Source organism: Pungitius pungitius, chromosome 21 (genome assembly GCF_949316345.1).
Source record: "Pungitius pungitius chromosome 21, fPunPun2.1, whole genome shotgun sequence".
NCBI classification, from domain to species: Eukaryota; Metazoa; Chordata; class Actinopteri; order Perciformes; family Gasterosteidae; genus Pungitius; species Pungitius pungitius.
Genome location: NC_084920.1, coordinates 2,939,749 through 2,955,569, shown reverse-complemented (window position 1 = coordinate 2,955,569; position 15,821 = coordinate 2,939,749). Strand labels below are relative to the sequence as shown.

Sequence of the window (15,821 nt, the reverse complement as noted above, 5' to 3'; positions counted from 1 at the left end):
CTATGGTAAATTACTCTACTGGTATTACAATTGTAGTATATTATCGGTTTATTTTGCACATTTGCGATTAATCACACAGTAAAGCATCATGTTGCATGGATTTAAGGATTTTGCAACTGAGGGATGCACAAAGAAATGCAGTTATATCCCATTGGCTACACAATGAAGGTATTGCAGTTGAAAAGTAACAAATGGCTTCCTGGAATGGTGGTGTGGTAATAAGTAGAAATATGGATAAACTAACTAACTACAATTAATTGTATCATCCCCCCCAATGCCAATTCATTTTGGCCTTTTTCTGACAAGTCTAATTCAAACGTAATTATAATACTAAATGTGTCTCCACGAAAAGTTTTTAACCCAAACCAAATAAAAAGCTATTTCAGAAAATGCATTTAATTGACCCAAAAATTGACAAAGTATTTTTTTTTAAACTGCCATTTTAGGATATGATTTCTACAACTGTCCACTGAACACAATAAAACTTAGTTGGGATAAACATAGTCTTAAATGTAACAAATAACTATTAGTATGAAACTCTTACCACTAGTTGAGGCACCCATCCACTTTAATAGTAACACATGTTTGGCAGCAAGCCTTGCTTCCTGTTAAGTATTGCACATTGCATCACAAACTATGGTGCCATCCTCCTATCACTAATTGCGTTTTTTTTTTTTTTTCATTCCAATTTCCAAAACATTTTGACCGTTTGACGTCAGTTAAGTTAATTATCTGTGCACGCACGCAATCACACATATGCCTCTTTTGTCTGAGCCTTTCGTGATCCGCTCAGTATAATCTCTGTATTGTGCACATTTAGCTAACTCATACACACATGTATACACACACACACACACACATGCTTCCAACCCTCCGCCAGGTTAGGGCGGTGTCTGCTGCGCCCCACTGCACAGATATTGTGCCATAGCCCCGGCTTTGCATAACCCCACATCTGGCCCAATGTAATGAGGGCGGGAGTGCCAAAAGCGGTGCTGGCTTTTGCTGTGGATTATGCCCTCTTATGTAAACAGATTTTATATGAATTTATATAACAGGGAAGCAGACAGCGGGGTTAAGGTCGGGCCGCACAAATAGTGTCCAGACCCGGCGGAGAGGTGTTTGAGCTCAGCCACTGGAAGTGGAGACTGACCGCGGGGCTTTAATCCCTGACATTGTCATCGGGGTATTTTATGAAGGGAATAATCCTCTATTTGGTTTTCTCCACACATATGTAACCAATACTCATGCAGATTATCACACACTAGAATATTAGCGGTAACTGGCTTAAGGCTTTTAAATAGATCACAAATCAATTTTTGGGGATGTGTTTGATGTCTTTGAAATCAATATGGGCTTTAACAACAGACAGAGGAGCTGAATAAGCCGCTCTTCTCTCAACATTTGTATTATCCTATATTAGTATAATACATCAGTGTGTAAGGTCACTCATTAGGAAAATAATGCTTTTCCAATTAGGAGTAATGCATTTAACCTTACACCGCTTGAAAAGGTGTGGTTGTCATATAGGGAGGGGGCAAAGAAGTTTCATCCATGAAATCCCCAAAACAAATCACTTTAACAGCAAAATAACTATACAATAAGGCAAAAATGCAACTGAAATACACAAATCTGACTTTTATTCGCTGTAAGTAAAAAATGAAATGAAAAAAGCTGAACTGTGAGTTACAGTCTTTTCTATAAAATCGTGTGAATTAGGTTTTCTCCTTAGTTCTTTCATAACGTAAGTGTTGAGTCGTACAGAAGCTCTGACCCGATCATCCCATGTCTTCTTCCAGCCGTGGGACAGGATTCACTTCATTATTTTACAATGTCATGTACGACACCCGGCTGGAAGCAGGGCTCGCATCCCTTTGGCTCAAAGATGATGAACGTCAAACCTCTGGCTCCGCCCCCCCCCCCCCCCTCATCTCTGGATGCAGCCACGCCTCCTTCATACAACCTCCCAGCATCCCGGCGGGCCGAGGCAGACCAGCTGGACACACTGAGAGACGGGACTCTGGATGAGGAGCGGCCAGACTTAAGGCTTAAGAAGCACAAGGAGGACAGACGTCTCCCTGAACCGAAGGTCAACTCACCGCCACTTCTCGTATTCCAGGGTCACATATAATGCGCTTGGCTTAAGAAAAGAAATCACCGGCAAAAGGTGAGGACAAATGAGGAAATTCTTATTTTCAAAATGTTTTTGTTTTTCAATTTAATTTTGCTATTTTCTTTTACTTTTATCGTTTAATAAATCTATTGGAATTTTGAAGTATTTTCGCAATGTTAGAAAATGAAGACACACTTTGGGGCGTAAAACACAGGGTTCAATCCCATAGCGCGAACAAAGCCGGCTCAATCTGTCTTAATCCCGACTTTCTGGCCTCTGGCACAAGCCGCCGATCTGCATCACGAGGTCATAAACTGTCACCGACTAATTCCCCTCTCTGTGTGTCCTCCTGCAGACATGAGTTTAGGGGCAGCGTGCATCTTCTTGCGAGGAGGGAAAACTATTGTGAGTCGAGCAGTAACAATCTTTTTCACTTCATCATTTCATTTTCATGGGTTTGGGATGATTTAGATGGATTCATAACAACCAGAGATGCACTTTCTGCGCTTCTAGGAATAATCTATATTAAGTAATGAAAATAAATAAAACACCCATTGTATTTTAATCGTTCACTGGATCTAAACATTTGTTTTTTCCTCTCTACGCAGACAAGAGAACTGGCTGATGATGAGATTGATGGTAAATTTAATTCTCACAATCATCAATGCTGCAAAGTTGAATGATTTCATCAGTGAACGCGCATCTACGTGTCCATCGCCACACAACCTGAACTGGCCCTTTTTTTTCTTCTTCTTTTTCCTACGCCTCCGCAGAGCTGCGTGAAGCGTTCAATGAGTTTGATAAAGACAAGGACGGGCTGATCAGCTGCAAGGACCTGGGGAACCTGATGAGGACGATGGGCTACATGCCCACGGAGATGGAGCTCATCGAGCTGAGCCAAAATATCAACATGAACCGTGAGTCCCTGCAGGCCGAAAAAGATCACATTGTGAAGGGCTGCAAAATGAAATGACTAACCAGACTATTCTAAGATGCATTTGTTGATTTAGGCCTCTTTTGAAATGGTTGACCAGTATTTATTCAAAAAGGGGCCTTAGTGTGACCTCTGTTGGTTTGATTGATCTGTCGAATAAACCCACCAATCGATCAGTGGACAAAATCAAAATTGGAAAGATAGTTGATTCAGAATGGGAGAAACGCAGAAGAGCCCCCCGGGGGGGGCGGGGCCCCTGAATGTATTCTGGTGATTTTCCCTGCAGTCGGGGGCAAAGTGGACTTTGAGGACTTCGTGGAGCTGATGGCCCCGAAGCTTCTGGCCGAAACGGCCGGGATGATCGGCATGAAGGAGCTCAAGAACGCCTTCAAGGAGGTGAGGGTGAAACATTTACCTCAAACTCTCCAAAACACACCAGCTTCAATGCCAGATTTGACCAAATAGCCCCTCCCTCCCTTCCTTCCTTCCTCCCTCCCTCCCTCCCGCTCCAATCGCTCACTGGGATGCCACAATTTAACCCCCCTGACCTCGCCCTCCTCGTGCCTCCGCGGCTCGTCCGCTCAGTTCGACATGGACGGAGACGGAGTGATCACCACCGAGGAGCTGCGGTCGGCCATGAGCAAGCTGATGGGCGAGCACATGAGCCGCAGCGAGATAGACGCCATCGTCAAGGAAGCCGACGACAACGGCGACGGCACGGTGGACTTTGAAGGTGCGTTTCAGCTCGACGGGGCGCCCCGCCGGGTGTCGCCTCGACTCGTTTCTCACCAAAAACCAATCGCACTCTATTCTCTCCCTGCTGCAGAGTTCGTCAGAATGATGTCCAACAAGTGACGGGTTGAGGAGGCTGTCAATCTAGAAGACTGAATGTTAATCGTTGTTGATCTCAGAGAGAATTTTCCTTTTATGCAAAGATTGGTTGAAAAAGTCTATGAATATGAGTTTGATGGCATTTATTTCACATACAAAAGTCATTTTTTTTGTTGAATTACATTTTTAAATTATTCTATTTTTGTGTTTGTGTTTATGTTATCAAGCAAAAATGAAATGTAAAGTTATCAAGCATTTACTCAAATGTACCTGTACAGTATTTAGGCTGGGCTTGTTGCAATGTGTTTGTTTTAACTAATTTATTTCTGAGTTGAATCCCGGGAACAGGTATTTTCCGGATATCTAAATAAAACACTGAACCATGCAAACTTTGCACAGGAGATTTTGTGGGAATCATTTCAGGTCGTGGTTTAAGTGGTGACACTTGTGTCTAATGTGGAACTCAGCATGGATCTACTACTTGCATAATAGCACAAAACTGCCCCGTTATATAATAAACCTCCAAAATGGGATTTGGAATCCAAAAACATCAGCAAGCTGCTGCACCATCTGCCGATAGTTTGGGTTTGAACAACTTCCCTGAACTGGCTTAGGGCGGGACAAGGAGCTTAAGAGATCTCATCATCGGACACATTTGTATTTTGTGCCAAAAAAAACAAAAGCTAAATGAGGTTCATTCGGCCCGATGGAGGGCACCGGTACGTTTTCGATGGTTTGGAAAATTTAGACGCAGAGTCAAAATGTGAGGAAGAGTTAAAGAGCATTAAATGTTCGTTTTTTGCTATCTTGCACATCCATCATCACGTTTTGCACCCGACTTTCCACAGATTTTCCTTCCCGCCCTGACGCAAAGACCCGGGAACAGAAGACGTGCTCCTTCCCGAGCGGCGTCAAACTGACCCAAAGTCAGCTTAAACACATCTGTGTGCGACCCTCCAGCCGGTGCGTGGCAGCCAGGACAGATGTTATTGCGTGACATACGTGGCGGGTTTTCAAATGGAGGGACAGATTGGACACGCGGGCTTATAGTACCAATTACCAAAAGGGACGCCGCTGTTGAACCCGCATCTGTCAGCAGCACTCCACAGATTGTGCTCTATGTATAACTGTGGCAATATGCTTAATGGATGAGGGAGACATTCTCAGGCTTCAGCGAGAATTGCTCTTTTGTGTGAAGCAGACATTGAGAACTTATAATCACGCGTGAAGTATACATATACACCGTTTAATGCGTCGTGATCTGATGTCTGACAGCGAGGCGCGTGAAGAGAGGTCGGCGGGGCCAAAGGAGGAAGCAGATGATGTAATTCTCGCTGCCGGCCCTTTCCGCTCATCCTCCCCTGATCGGGGGCCCGACCTTTATTGCATTAATCCCTAATAATCTCTTCGTGGGTCGCTCTCCCTCCGACTCGGTTGAGAGGTGGCCACTCTGCAGCAGCTCGTTGACGTGCATGAGAACTGCGCTTTAACCGCTTGCATTCATCGTTGATGCGATTCTTTGTTTGTTGTTTTTTTTGCTGATTGTTTGTCGGCCTGTGTTTGTTACCAAGGTCTTGGTGTAATCTTTTTGAGAGGTTGTCACAGGCGGGGTCACTGCTGAGTTTGCACGGTTTATTAAAGTCATCGAGTCTTCTTCTGCTCACAATAATCTGTAAATTGGCTTTTAAACATGATATCGGACACAGAAACCCTTTCCGTTTGAGAAAAGGAGAAGACAATAGAGCCGTGTTTTGGTGCATTGTAGCTTGATTCCATCAGATTGAATCCATCCTTTAGGTACTTTTTGCAAAATATCGTTGTTATTAGTTGTAGTAAAAGTAGTAAGTTGTGTTCCAATCATATCGTCCATGCACTTCCACGTCACATACGTTTTATATTAATATGCATAATTGACAAAACAAATGTATACTTTCAAAGCTTGAGAAAAATGAATTTTAAATTTAACACAATTTATCCAATATGAACATGAACCTAAATCCTGCTGAACTGAAGCTATTTCAGTCTTCCCATAGTAAAAGAAATTACATACTTTGAACATAGAAGTCCAAATACTTTAGGTCAAAGATGATTGATATCCTCAACCGGCATACGCACAGCGAGGGCTGAATATAAAGCATTTAACCTGATGCATGTTTGCGTGCAGAGGATTTATTTCCTGACCACATAGTGTTTTTTTTCATGTCCTTGTAATCTGCGACATCAAGTGTGGCTCCGTGGGTGCGGAGCCAGCATTTCAGTATCCACAAATGCTCCCTGAAGGGAAAAATGTTTGCATCTGGATCACGTAAAGCATAATCTCCATCAGATTAAAAGGCTTAAATTCTCCATGCTATTCCACATTACATACGTCAAAATATGTTAGGTTAAAAAATGTCATGGGCATAAAATAATTTGTTTGGTCGATAAACTTTATTGAAAGTCAAAATATGGTCAAAACGTTTCATGGAGAAAAAGAATACTAAGAATACTTGATTGACAAAAATATCTTTAATAAAATGGCAAAATAAGTTAGGTCAAAAAATGTCATGGAAAAAAGTAAAAGACAATAATTTATCTTATCACAAACTTATAAAAAAATAATAACGTTGTCACACCGTCGATTCTCAGGCTGTTCACCGGCTGACCAATCAAAGCAACACGCTGAAGAAACGGAAGCCGGAAAGGAACAAACGTGTTCCGCTGTCAGCGCGCTGCAGCTCGGGAGGAATGTGCACAACCAGAGACCGCAAGTAGTCTTCAAACTTTACTGTCAAAGGCAAGCGGGAAGATTGCTGCGTTCCCCGGTGCAAACTTTGATGAGTGCGCGATGTGTTTCTAAATAAAGCGGAGTCATTTCCTGCGTATTAGGGGCTAATGTCAGCTAGCTCCGCTGTTAGCCGCATGCTACCCAGCAGCTAAAGCCCGTCACCATTTGTTTGGATATTACGTTACATACAGAAGGTTTAAATAGCAGGACATCACTTTATTCTGAAAACAACATTAACCTTCAGGTCCAGACATTTCCATTTTCTATCTCATTAGGTTCAGATGAAAAGAAAGTTGAATTTGTAAGTTAACTAAATTATGAAGGAAGGGCTTAGTGAACTTTTTCTTCTGTCCACACAGGTCTCCACCGATGTCCCCCGGATGCAGAAGCCTTTCTCTGACATTTTTCTCACTCACCTATCGAAGGCTTTGTACCTGGAGGAGTTTGACCTCCAAAGCTGCTCTCTGCTCCTCTGCCTCCACAGTTCCACCTCCTCCTCCTCCTGCTGCTGCCGCTCGCCGCCGCCTCTCTCGTTCTGCTCACCCCCCCGGCCCGATGGAGCTGAAGGAGGTTCTGCAGGTGTTGGAGCAGCTCGCCCCTCTGTCTCTGGCCGAGTCGTGGGACAACGTCGGCCTTCTGGTGGAGCCCAGCGAGCCTCGGCCCGTCAACACCGTCCTGCTGACCAACGACCTGACGGACGCCGTCATGGGCGAGGCGGAGGCCATGGGCTGCGACCTGGTCGTCTCCTACCACCCGCCGTTGTTTCGGCCGGTCAAGCGCCTGGTTCAGAGCGACTGGAAGCAGAAACTGGTCATCCGGGCTCTGGAGGCCCGGATGGCGATCTTCTCCCCTCACACGTCGTGGGACAGCGTCAAAGGAGGAGTGAACGACTGGCTGGTCGGGGGACTCGGTGAGCGCAAGACGTGTCTCGCGTGCGTGGTGAAGGTACGGGCTGTTAATCTGTCCCCCATGTCCCCCCCCCCTTCTTCGAACCCTCAGGTAGCGGGCAGGTGTGTGTGCTCAGTCAGGCCGTGGGCGGCGCCTCCCAAAGCCACAAGCTGGAGTTCACGGTCACGAGCGCCGAGGAACTGAGCGGCGTGATGGAGGAACTGAAAGCTTGTGACGGGGAATCGACGCTGCAGCATTCGGTCAACAGGTCCTGTCCCACCTTTTAACGGCAGTTACATTACATTTAGCTGACGCTTTTATCCAAAGCGACTTGCATTGCATTATAACCCATGCGTTAGATTTTGCCTGGGTGTCTTTGCTCAGGGACACTTCGGCCACGGCACACGGGGCAGCCGGGATTCGAACCGCCAACCTTGCGGCTCCCGGCAGACAGACGTTTCCAGAACACGGAGTGTTTTTTTTTTTTTTAAACTACAGTACCGCTCCAGTTTTACTGCAGCAGGAAAATCAACTGAAACTCTTAACATAAACGCCGGAGCTATTTCCAAATCATTTGTTGTGGAAGCTGCGTTTGTGCGTCGGCTGTAATGAGGAAACACGAGGTATTCACAACAAGCCGCCTGCGTTTATTAGCGCGTGAATGCAATTCTAAGGTGGACTTTCACACCTTTCGGAGATCAAAGCCTGGGACCCACGGAACCCAGCTCCAGTAGCACAACGTTGACACCTCATAAAAGGCTCCAAGTCATGATGCCCTCTGAGTGATTGCCGGCTCAAGTGTGGACTTTCACAAACCACTGAAAAGAACACAATCTAGTGATCGGTGTTAATTGATTGGTAGTAATATAAGGCACAGCAAATATGCAGATAGCAGGTATAAAGAAAACAAGCCGCTGATCACCACGGAGGTCCTTGGCGCCGGCGTGTGTAATGGTCCATTTCCCCTCTTTAACAGACCAGATAACGGCGGGGTCCACGTCAGCGTCACCTGCAGCGACTCGGCGCTGACCCCGAGTGTCCAGACTCTGTTACGGCACAACGCCGCCAGCCTCTCCCTCAGCATCCTCAAGCTGGAAAAGGTGCAGCACGGAGGACACCGGCGGATTCCGCCGTTTTTTCTAACGCGGCCCACGGACCCCGCCCCGGGTATGAACAGCGTGGACCCATGTGCTTTACTCACTGTCCACCTCGCACCTCCCCTTGCAGCCCCCTCTCCCGGGCCGCGGCCAAGGGCGGCTTATCGTTTTGGACCAGCCGGTAACCGTGGCCACGGCCGTCCAGAAAATGAAGTCCCACCTGGGTTTGAGTCACCTGCGCTTGGCTCTGGGCCGCGGACAGACGCCAGGTAACGGACCCCCGCGCGCAGAAAAAAAAACCCCGGAGGGCGTCGCACCGAGTAACAAAGCCGCGTAGAAGTGTGCGTCAGTAAGTGTTTTTTTTTTTTTCTTTTTCTGGTGTCCGGCAGAGTCCTCGGTGCGCAGCGCGGCCGCGTGCGCCGGATCCGGGGCCTCCGTGCTGAGGGGGGTCAAGGCGGACCTCTACATCACAGGTGGACATTTCAAGTATTAAACACCACAGTAACGAATACAATGAACACGGTTTCCTGTAATGGTCGTGTCCCTCCTGTCCAGGCGAGATGTCCCACCACGAAGTGCTGGACGCGGTGGAGGAGGGGACCGGCGTCATCCTCAGCGACCATAGCAACAGCGAGCGCGGGTTTCTGGCGGTGTTCCGGGAGAAGCTGGCCGTGCGTCTTCCCGACAGCGTGACGGTGGCGGTGTCCAAGGCCGACAGGGACCCGCTGGAGGTGGTCTGACCGCCTCGGGGGGGGGCCATGTTTTGATCGGACAATAGCGCCTCCCGGGCCTTGAAACGGATGTGACGAGAGTCTTTAAATATCTGTGTCTCACGTAGTGATGAAAAGTGCTTCCTTTGTTACACACGTTATTCGTGTTATGTGTTTCTGGCACGGCCCGTGAAATAAAAAATCCCCAGATATGCTCCGTGGGCGTGTCGGGTCAAACATGGATATCCTCAGCACGCGAGCGTTTAACCTGATGGACGTTTGCGTTTCCTGTTTTTTGTTCTCTAAAATCCTCGTATCCTCTTGCATCAAGTGCGGACCTTCGGGGGGATCCTTTCAGTATCCACAAATGTTCCCTAAAAGGAAGAGTCTTTGCATCTGGATCACAGAAACAATAACCCCCCAGATCAGATTAAAAGCCCCCCCCCCCCTCCCTGTGTGATGCAGGAAGGGTTCAAACGGCAGGAACGTCTGAGGACGCACATTTAATTACAAATGCCCCTCGTGGTGTGTGTGTCCTCCATTAGGCCTCAGTTAGCAAATAAAGGTGGATATCAAACAACTTGCCACGTGGATGTGAGAGAGCATCATGGTAATCCTGAACTCCTGTGACGGCGTAGAGAAGGAGGCCGTCAGGGAGCCGGGTGGCTGACGCACCTGTCGGCCCCCGTAAAAACATTAAGAGGCGTCGGCGACACCTCGCCGCTGCCCCGTTGGGGGGGGGGGGGAGTGTGACGGCTTCTGTCTCGGGTGTGATGTCACACCTCCACTTCCCCTCGGACCCCACCGGCTTTTATCCCCTCCGACACAGATGGAGAAGGACAACAGCAACTAGAACAACATTTATCCTTCACTCCTGTGAAGTGATCCCAGCTGTGAACGTCTGTGAGCAGGTAGAGAGGAGAAGAGATCTCTGGAAATCACCCCCCCCCCCCCAAAGCCAGACAGTTTATTCCGTTTGACCCTTTTAGTTACAAAAGCTCCACTTATTTACTCATGACGTAACATTAATCCACTGCCAACAATCATCTGCGGTCAGTTGTCCTCCAAAAAGTACCAGATTACCGCTTTTTTGTGAGTTATTTCGTCATTAAGTTAGTTCGACACATCAATCAATGAAATAGTGTATTCTCTTCAGCTATTTCACATTTTATCAAATCAAAAGAAGCTCTTTAACAACAAAATACTGTTGAAATGTTACTGCATCAGTCACAATAATTCCCTAACTAACTGTGGTTTTAAGTGAGGGGCCCGCTCACCAAAAGTGACAGATTTGGGTCGATTGATCCGTCACACGGTTCTCGTGTGCAACAAGGCAGAAGAATGGCTTTTTCCCCAAAGTTGACTTTAATGCCTGAATGTAAACTTCTAGACACCAAACTGCAGCCATCGGACAAACTGCCTTCCTCTTCCACCCTCACCCAGGGACCGACTCCCCCCGCTGAGAGGAAAAAACATGTCGTCAGGTCATCACACAGCCGCGGGGGGGCGGGGGGGGGGGTCCGGGGCCCGTAAACTACTGGGTTCATACGGGTGCGTAAGAGGCATTTTAAATGGAATCAGCATCGGAATGATTTACGACAGAAAGCCTTGTAAGCGAGAGGGTTCACGCCCGACACTCGGCCGCCAGCTGACTAAATGCTGTGCTGATGACTCGGGGGGGTGGGGGTGGGGTGGGGGAGCTCGCCTGGTGATTTATCTGAGACGGCTTTTCCTGACTGCTGCTGTTACACAACCCCGACTCTGTGAAAGAACAGAGGAATTCACAAGAAGATACAGGTGAACCTCGAAAAAATTAGAATATCGTGCAAAAAGCTCATTACTTTCAGTAATTCAACTTAAAAGGTGAAACTAATATAGACACATTAACCACAATTTGCAAAGTGATGTATTTCAAGCCTTTATTTGATATAATGTTTATGATTATGGGTATATTATATAATATATATATATATATGTACTAATATATTAGTTTCACCTTTTAAGTTGAATTACTGAAACTTACTAATTACTAATATTTCGAGTTTCACCTGTCTGCTACGTTGGACTTGGAGATTCACATAGTTTGACGTTTAACATTCCATCGCGTCTCCTCCATTAGACCTTATTGTGGTTGCATGTGTAAAAGGCATTTAGTAAAATGCATAATCTTCGCCAGTGAAAAACTGCGCTTGAGTAAACGTAAACTTTTCCTCCCAAATCACCCAAATCCCCCCCGTTTTCCTACCTGACACCAGAGTAAACCCTGGATGTTGCAAGTCCCCTCTCTGCATGACTGTTGTTGTTTGTGTTTGTGTTTGGGGGGCGGGGGGGGGCAGGAGGGAAGATGAGAGCGCGGTGTGGAAAGAGGGTGTGGGGGGGGGGGCAAATGATGAGCCGTGTAAGAAAGGAATAAAAAAGGCCATTTGGCCTCGTGTGTGAAGCTCCACACACCTACTTAAACCCAGCGGGTCCCCGGCGTGAGGCTCAGTACCAAAGCACAGCGCAGGAGACAGACTGAGACGGACACAGAAAGGGACACTCTGAGAAGAGGTCTCCGCTTTGATACCGCAAGATTCTGTTCAAGGAAAGGAGACGAGTCCAGAGTCCGGAGTCGAAGGAGGACATGTTAGTTTGAAGAGGACGAGGACGAGAAGCACCGACCGCGAAGATGCTGAGTGTGGAGATGTACCCCGGTTTGACCCATCAAAGGATGGGAGACGGTTTCTACAGAGGTAAGAGTGTGTGTGTGTGTGTGTGTGTGTACCTGCATGCAAAACACATTGATGAAGAAATATGATTCAATGCTTCTTAAATGTTCATGCGTCAACGATTCACCTCCTCTGGGTCGGGGCCTTTTTTTTTTAAATCAACTGGTCACCATAGGAACCGGATTCCAGATGTTTGCCGGTCGTACACATCCGTCGTTTACAGCGAGGTTCTTGTCCTTCCCACAGACCTTCAGTCGCAGGCGTTCCCGTCCGCCTGCGACGCGGCGGCCAAAGCTCTGCCCCAGAGGCTGCCGCCGCCCCCCCCGCCGGGCCCCAACCCCCCCAAAAGCGACGTCAAGGTGGAGCTGGAGAACGCGCACTTGTGGAAACAGTTCAGCTCCGTGGGCACAGAGATGATAATCACCAAGAAGGGCAGGTGAGTTCAGCGACCTCTGACCCCGCTTCCTGTTCACTTCCTCCTCCTCCTGTAGTGAACATCAGATGTTTAAAATGTCTCCGACACGACTGTAACTCTGTCTCTGGTGTCGCTTCTCCTCCTCGTCCTCCTCCTCTCAGACGGATGTTCCCCGGGCTGAGGTTGAAGCTCTCGGGCCTGAACCCGTCCCTCCGCTACATCCTCCTCCTGGACGTGGTCCCGCTGGACAACTCGCGCTACCGCTTCCAGGGCGGCGGCTGGCAGGCCGTGGGCGGGGCGGAGGCCAAGCTGCCCGACCGGGTGTTCATCCACCCGGACTCGCCCGCCACGGGGGCCCACTGGCAGAGCCGCGCCGTCTCGTTCCACTACGCCAAGCTCACCAACAACACCCTCGACTCACAGGGACACGTAAGACGCGGGCGCCGGCACCTCCGGAAGGGGGGGGGGGGGGGGGGGGGTCGACCTCGCTCTTGTCTGCGGCGCGTTTGGAGTCAGCGTCTCTTGTCTCTTTTGATTGGCAGATCATCCTGCACTCGCTGCACCGCTACCAGCCCAGGGTCCACCTGGTCGAAGCGAGGGATGTGCTGAGGTGGGGGGGGGCCCAGCGCTCCTTCGTTTTCCCCGAGACCCAGTTCCTCACAGTCACCGCCTACCAGAACAGCAAGGTACCACCCCCAAGTGACCGTAGGAAGCACGCGAGAGGTTCAAAGCGCAGTGGGAGAGTGACACCATTGATTTTTTTTTGTCAGATCACAGAGCTGAAGATCAACTCCAACCCCTTCGCCAAAGGCTTCCGAGAGGACGGCATGAACAGCAAAAAGTAAGACGCATCCCGCCAACGTCACACCGCGGCGGCACACTCACAATCTAAACCGCTCTCCTTCACCCCCCCCCCCCCCCCCCGCAGGCAAAGAGACGCGAGACTCAAGCGCAAAGTGTCCGTCATGGCCGACGTCTTGGACATCGGTAAGCCTTCAAATCGCACCCTTCCCGCATCGCCTTTTAAAAAAACCGCCCTTAAAAAATAAAAACGCCGCCTCCATCTTTCCCTCTCAGTGAACTGCGATGCGTGCGACTCCACCGAGCCGCAGCCCGCCACCTCCAGCACGGACCTGCGGGCCCTGGCCCTGGGCCACTCCTCCTCCCTCCCCCGACCGCCCGGCGCCGCCGCCCCCTCCTCCTCCTGTGGGTTCGGACCGGCCGGAGCCTCCTACCGGGACGCTTTGGCCCCCGGGCATCCGCTCGATCTCGGCCAGGAGTTCATGGCCTCTCAGATGTCCGACATCGGGATCTCCGTGGGCAACGGCGTGCAGGACGCGCGGGGAGGCGCGGCGGGGGGCCTCCTGGGCGAAAGGTAGGCGTGCGGGAGGGGAGGAGTCTCCTCCTGAGTGCATCTTCCTAAATTCATCAAGAGACAAATGGACACAAAGATCTTTATGTATGCGTGTTTTTTTTTCTTGTGCTCCACCTCAGGTCGGACGGAGCGGCGTACGCTTTCTCCTCCACCGACTGCTCCTCCTTCCCTTCGGCTCCTCTTCCGCAGTCCTCCTCGTCCTTCTCCTCCCTGCCCGTCCCCGACTCCTCTGATGCGTCCATGGACTACCCCCCCATTCTCACCTCCTCGCCCCCCCTCTCCTCCTCCACTCCCTCGCTGCAGCAGACCTCCTTCACCTTCCCCACGCCGCCTCCCTCCCACTCCTCCTCGCCACAGTCCCTCCTGACGTCCACGTCCCCGCCCTATCACGGCGCCCCGGAGGCGGTCGCCACCCACGCGCCGGTGGACTCCTCCTTTGCCGCCCCGCCGCCGCCCCCCGCGTGCCAGGCGCTGTTCCCCGGCGGGAGCAGCTCCTCCGTCGACCAGTGCCCGCCGACGTGGATCTATCCCGATCCGGCGAGCGCGCAGCACCTCCACAGCTACGGCCACCCGCAGGCCGCCGGCCCGCCGTGCTCCCGCGGAGGGGGGGGCGGCGGCGGCGCGTCTTTCTCCTTCCCCTCCGTCCCCGCCCACATGCAGAATCTGTCCTTTCCCAGCGTGGCCCCCGCCTCAGCCCACCACGCCCTGCACCTCCCGGGTCTGAGCCACCAGGCCCAGGGTTCCTCCTTGGCTGCGTCCTTCCCTCACCCCTCCTCCTCGCTCCCTCACTCTCACCCTCACGCCTCCTTCCAGGCCCCCTCCTGCTTGGCCGCCTCCTCTCCCTTCCAGCAGTCCGTCTCCCCGATGGCCGCGGCCGCCCATCACCAAAACCCGCGCAACCCCTCCACCTCCTCGCACCCGGCGGTGGAGATGTCGCCGTTCAACCCGCCCGCCCCCTATCGCCCGGAGATGGTACTGCACCACCCGTCTCTTCTGCCCCAGCTGGATCCGTCGCTTGCCTCCGGCCTCCCCTCCTCCACCCCTCCCCCGGCCCTCTACCCGGCCTTTCCGTCCTACCCTCTGCGCCTTTGTCAGGAGCCTCACGCGTCCCTCTCCATCCCGTTCAGGCATCTGTACAGACAGCACCAACACGGACACGCCCACCCCCAGGGGCCCTACCTGGATATGAACTCAAGAGCTGTGTTTTAAAAAAAACAAGAATGTAAAGTTGTACAAATGTTTTGGATTGAAAGCGCTTTTAGTTTAGTTTTTATTTCTTTTTTTGCAATTTCCAGCGTCAGCTCAAGAAGCCCAATGGACTGATGTGTGCGTATGTGTATTTTAAAGGGTTCACCTGATTAGCAGATGAATAAGATTGGTCCACATTTGTAAATAGCTGTTTAAGATTTCCTTTCTCAAATATCCATTCCAGTGTTTTAATGAATAAAAAAGATTCCGTATTCCAGAGTGGCGTGATTACATTTCCACAAAAACATTAAACTAAAAGTGACTGTTGTGACAATTAGTTCTTGTTCATTAGAAGATTGATACGACCCTCGCCTTTCAGGTGACACATGGAGACACGGCGCCGTCAGCTGGAAGCAGCTGGTCGGGCCTTTTTGGTGATCATTACATTCTGGGACCTTTGATCTATGGCCTCTTGAACCATTCTGGCTGCAGGGGGCCAGGGGCTGAGGTCTTGGCCACAGTGACCTCAATGTTAATCATTTCCTCTGCTGACTGCTTTGGAAAAAACATTTTTAACCACGACACCCCCCTCAGAAATAAAGTCTCTGGAGGGTTCGTTACATACACGCATTTCTCTACGGGTCTGTTGTGTAAATCCTGAAATTGAATTTAATCATTCAGCAATGATCAGTTGTACGGAACATCCCACAGCTGCTTGTTTCACTGGGAGAACATTATTGTGGTAACATTATTGTAGCTGTAACATTATGAGTTTGTTGGGGAAAATGATTTAATAAA

At 49.8% G+C, this 15,821-nt stretch overlaps 3 protein-coding genes across 7 annotated transcripts; all 3 read left to right on the top strand.

Annotated features, from left to right (window-relative positions):
* The first annotated feature begins 1,973 nt into the window (after positions 1 to 1,973).
* Positions 1,974 to 4,255, top strand: cabp5a (calcium binding protein 5a). Its single transcript, XM_037463404.2, has 7 exons — positions 1,974 to 2,164; positions 2,466 to 2,515; positions 2,719 to 2,749; positions 2,884 to 3,027; positions 3,331 to 3,440; positions 3,630 to 3,777; positions 3,871 to 4,255. Exons 2-7 carry the CDS (start codon positions 2,468 to 2,470, stop codon positions 3,897 to 3,899), a joined length of 510 nt encoding a protein of 169 aa, XP_037319301.1. The 5' UTR covers positions 1,974 to 2,164; positions 2,466 to 2,467; the 3' UTR covers positions 3,900 to 4,255.
* Positions 4,256 to 6,522: 2,267 nt separating this feature from the next.
* On the top strand, positions 6,523 to 9,578 carry nif3l1 (NIF3 NGG1 interacting factor 3-like 1 (S. cerevisiae)). Of its 5 annotated transcripts, none has more exons than XM_037463328.2 (7): positions 6,523 to 6,651; positions 7,002 to 7,552; positions 7,642 to 7,798; positions 8,507 to 8,630; positions 8,758 to 8,896; positions 9,017 to 9,100; positions 9,183 to 9,578. In XM_037463328.2, exons 2-7 carry the CDS (start codon positions 7,012 to 7,014, stop codon positions 9,365 to 9,367), a joined length of 1,230 nt encoding a protein of 409 aa, XP_037319225.2. In that variant the 5' UTR covers positions 6,523 to 6,651; positions 7,002 to 7,011; the 3' UTR covers positions 9,368 to 9,578. The 5 variants fall into 5 exon arrangements, with proteins under 5 accessions (XP_037319225.2, XP_037319228.2, XP_037319226.2 ...); XM_037463331.2 differs by having other exon boundaries at positions 6,545 to 6,621; XM_037463329.2 differs by having other exon boundaries at positions 6,545 to 6,695.
* A 2,161-nt stretch (positions 9,579 to 11,739) lies between these two features.
* tbx6 (T-box transcription factor 6) lies at positions 11,740 to 15,379 on the top strand. Its single transcript, XM_037463414.2, is given in 9 exon segments — positions 11,740 to 12,069; positions 12,292 to 12,481; positions 12,622 to 12,889; positions 13,003 to 13,146; positions 13,231 to 13,301; positions 13,389 to 13,447; positions 13,538 to 13,835; positions 13,955 to 14,975; positions 14,977 to 15,379. Coding segments are annotated over 9 exon segments (2,163 nt in total). The 5' UTR covers positions 11,740 to 12,005; the 3' UTR covers positions 15,025 to 15,379.
* The last annotated feature ends 442 nt before the right edge of the window (positions 15,380 to 15,821 follow it).

Bases quoted from the DNA above. Each gene is read 5' to 3' on its own strand.
- cabp5a (XM_037463404.2), top strand. From the start codon at position 2,468: ATGAGTTTAGGGGCAGCGTGCATCTTCTTGCGAGGAGGGAAAACTATT. The intron at 2,516-2,718 runs GTGAGTCGAGCA...CTCTCTACGCAG, and splicing joins TGCGAGGAGGGAAAACTATT to ACAAGAGAACTGGCTGATGA. The intron at 3,028-3,330 runs GTGAGTCCCTGC...TTTTCCCTGCAG, and splicing joins CCAAAATATCAACATGAACC to TCGGGGGCAAAGTGGACTTT.
- nif3l1 (XM_037463328.2), top strand. From the start codon at position 7,012: ATGTCCCCCGGATGCAGAAGCCTTTCTCTGACATTTTTCTCACTCACC. The intron at 7,553-7,641 runs GTGAGCGCAAGA...TCGAACCCTCAG, and splicing joins CTGGCTGGTCGGGGGACTCG to GTAGCGGGCAGGTGTGTGTG. The intron at 9,101-9,182 runs GTGGACATTTCA...CCTCCTGTCCAG, and splicing joins GGCGGACCTCTACATCACAG to GCGAGATGTCCCACCACGAA.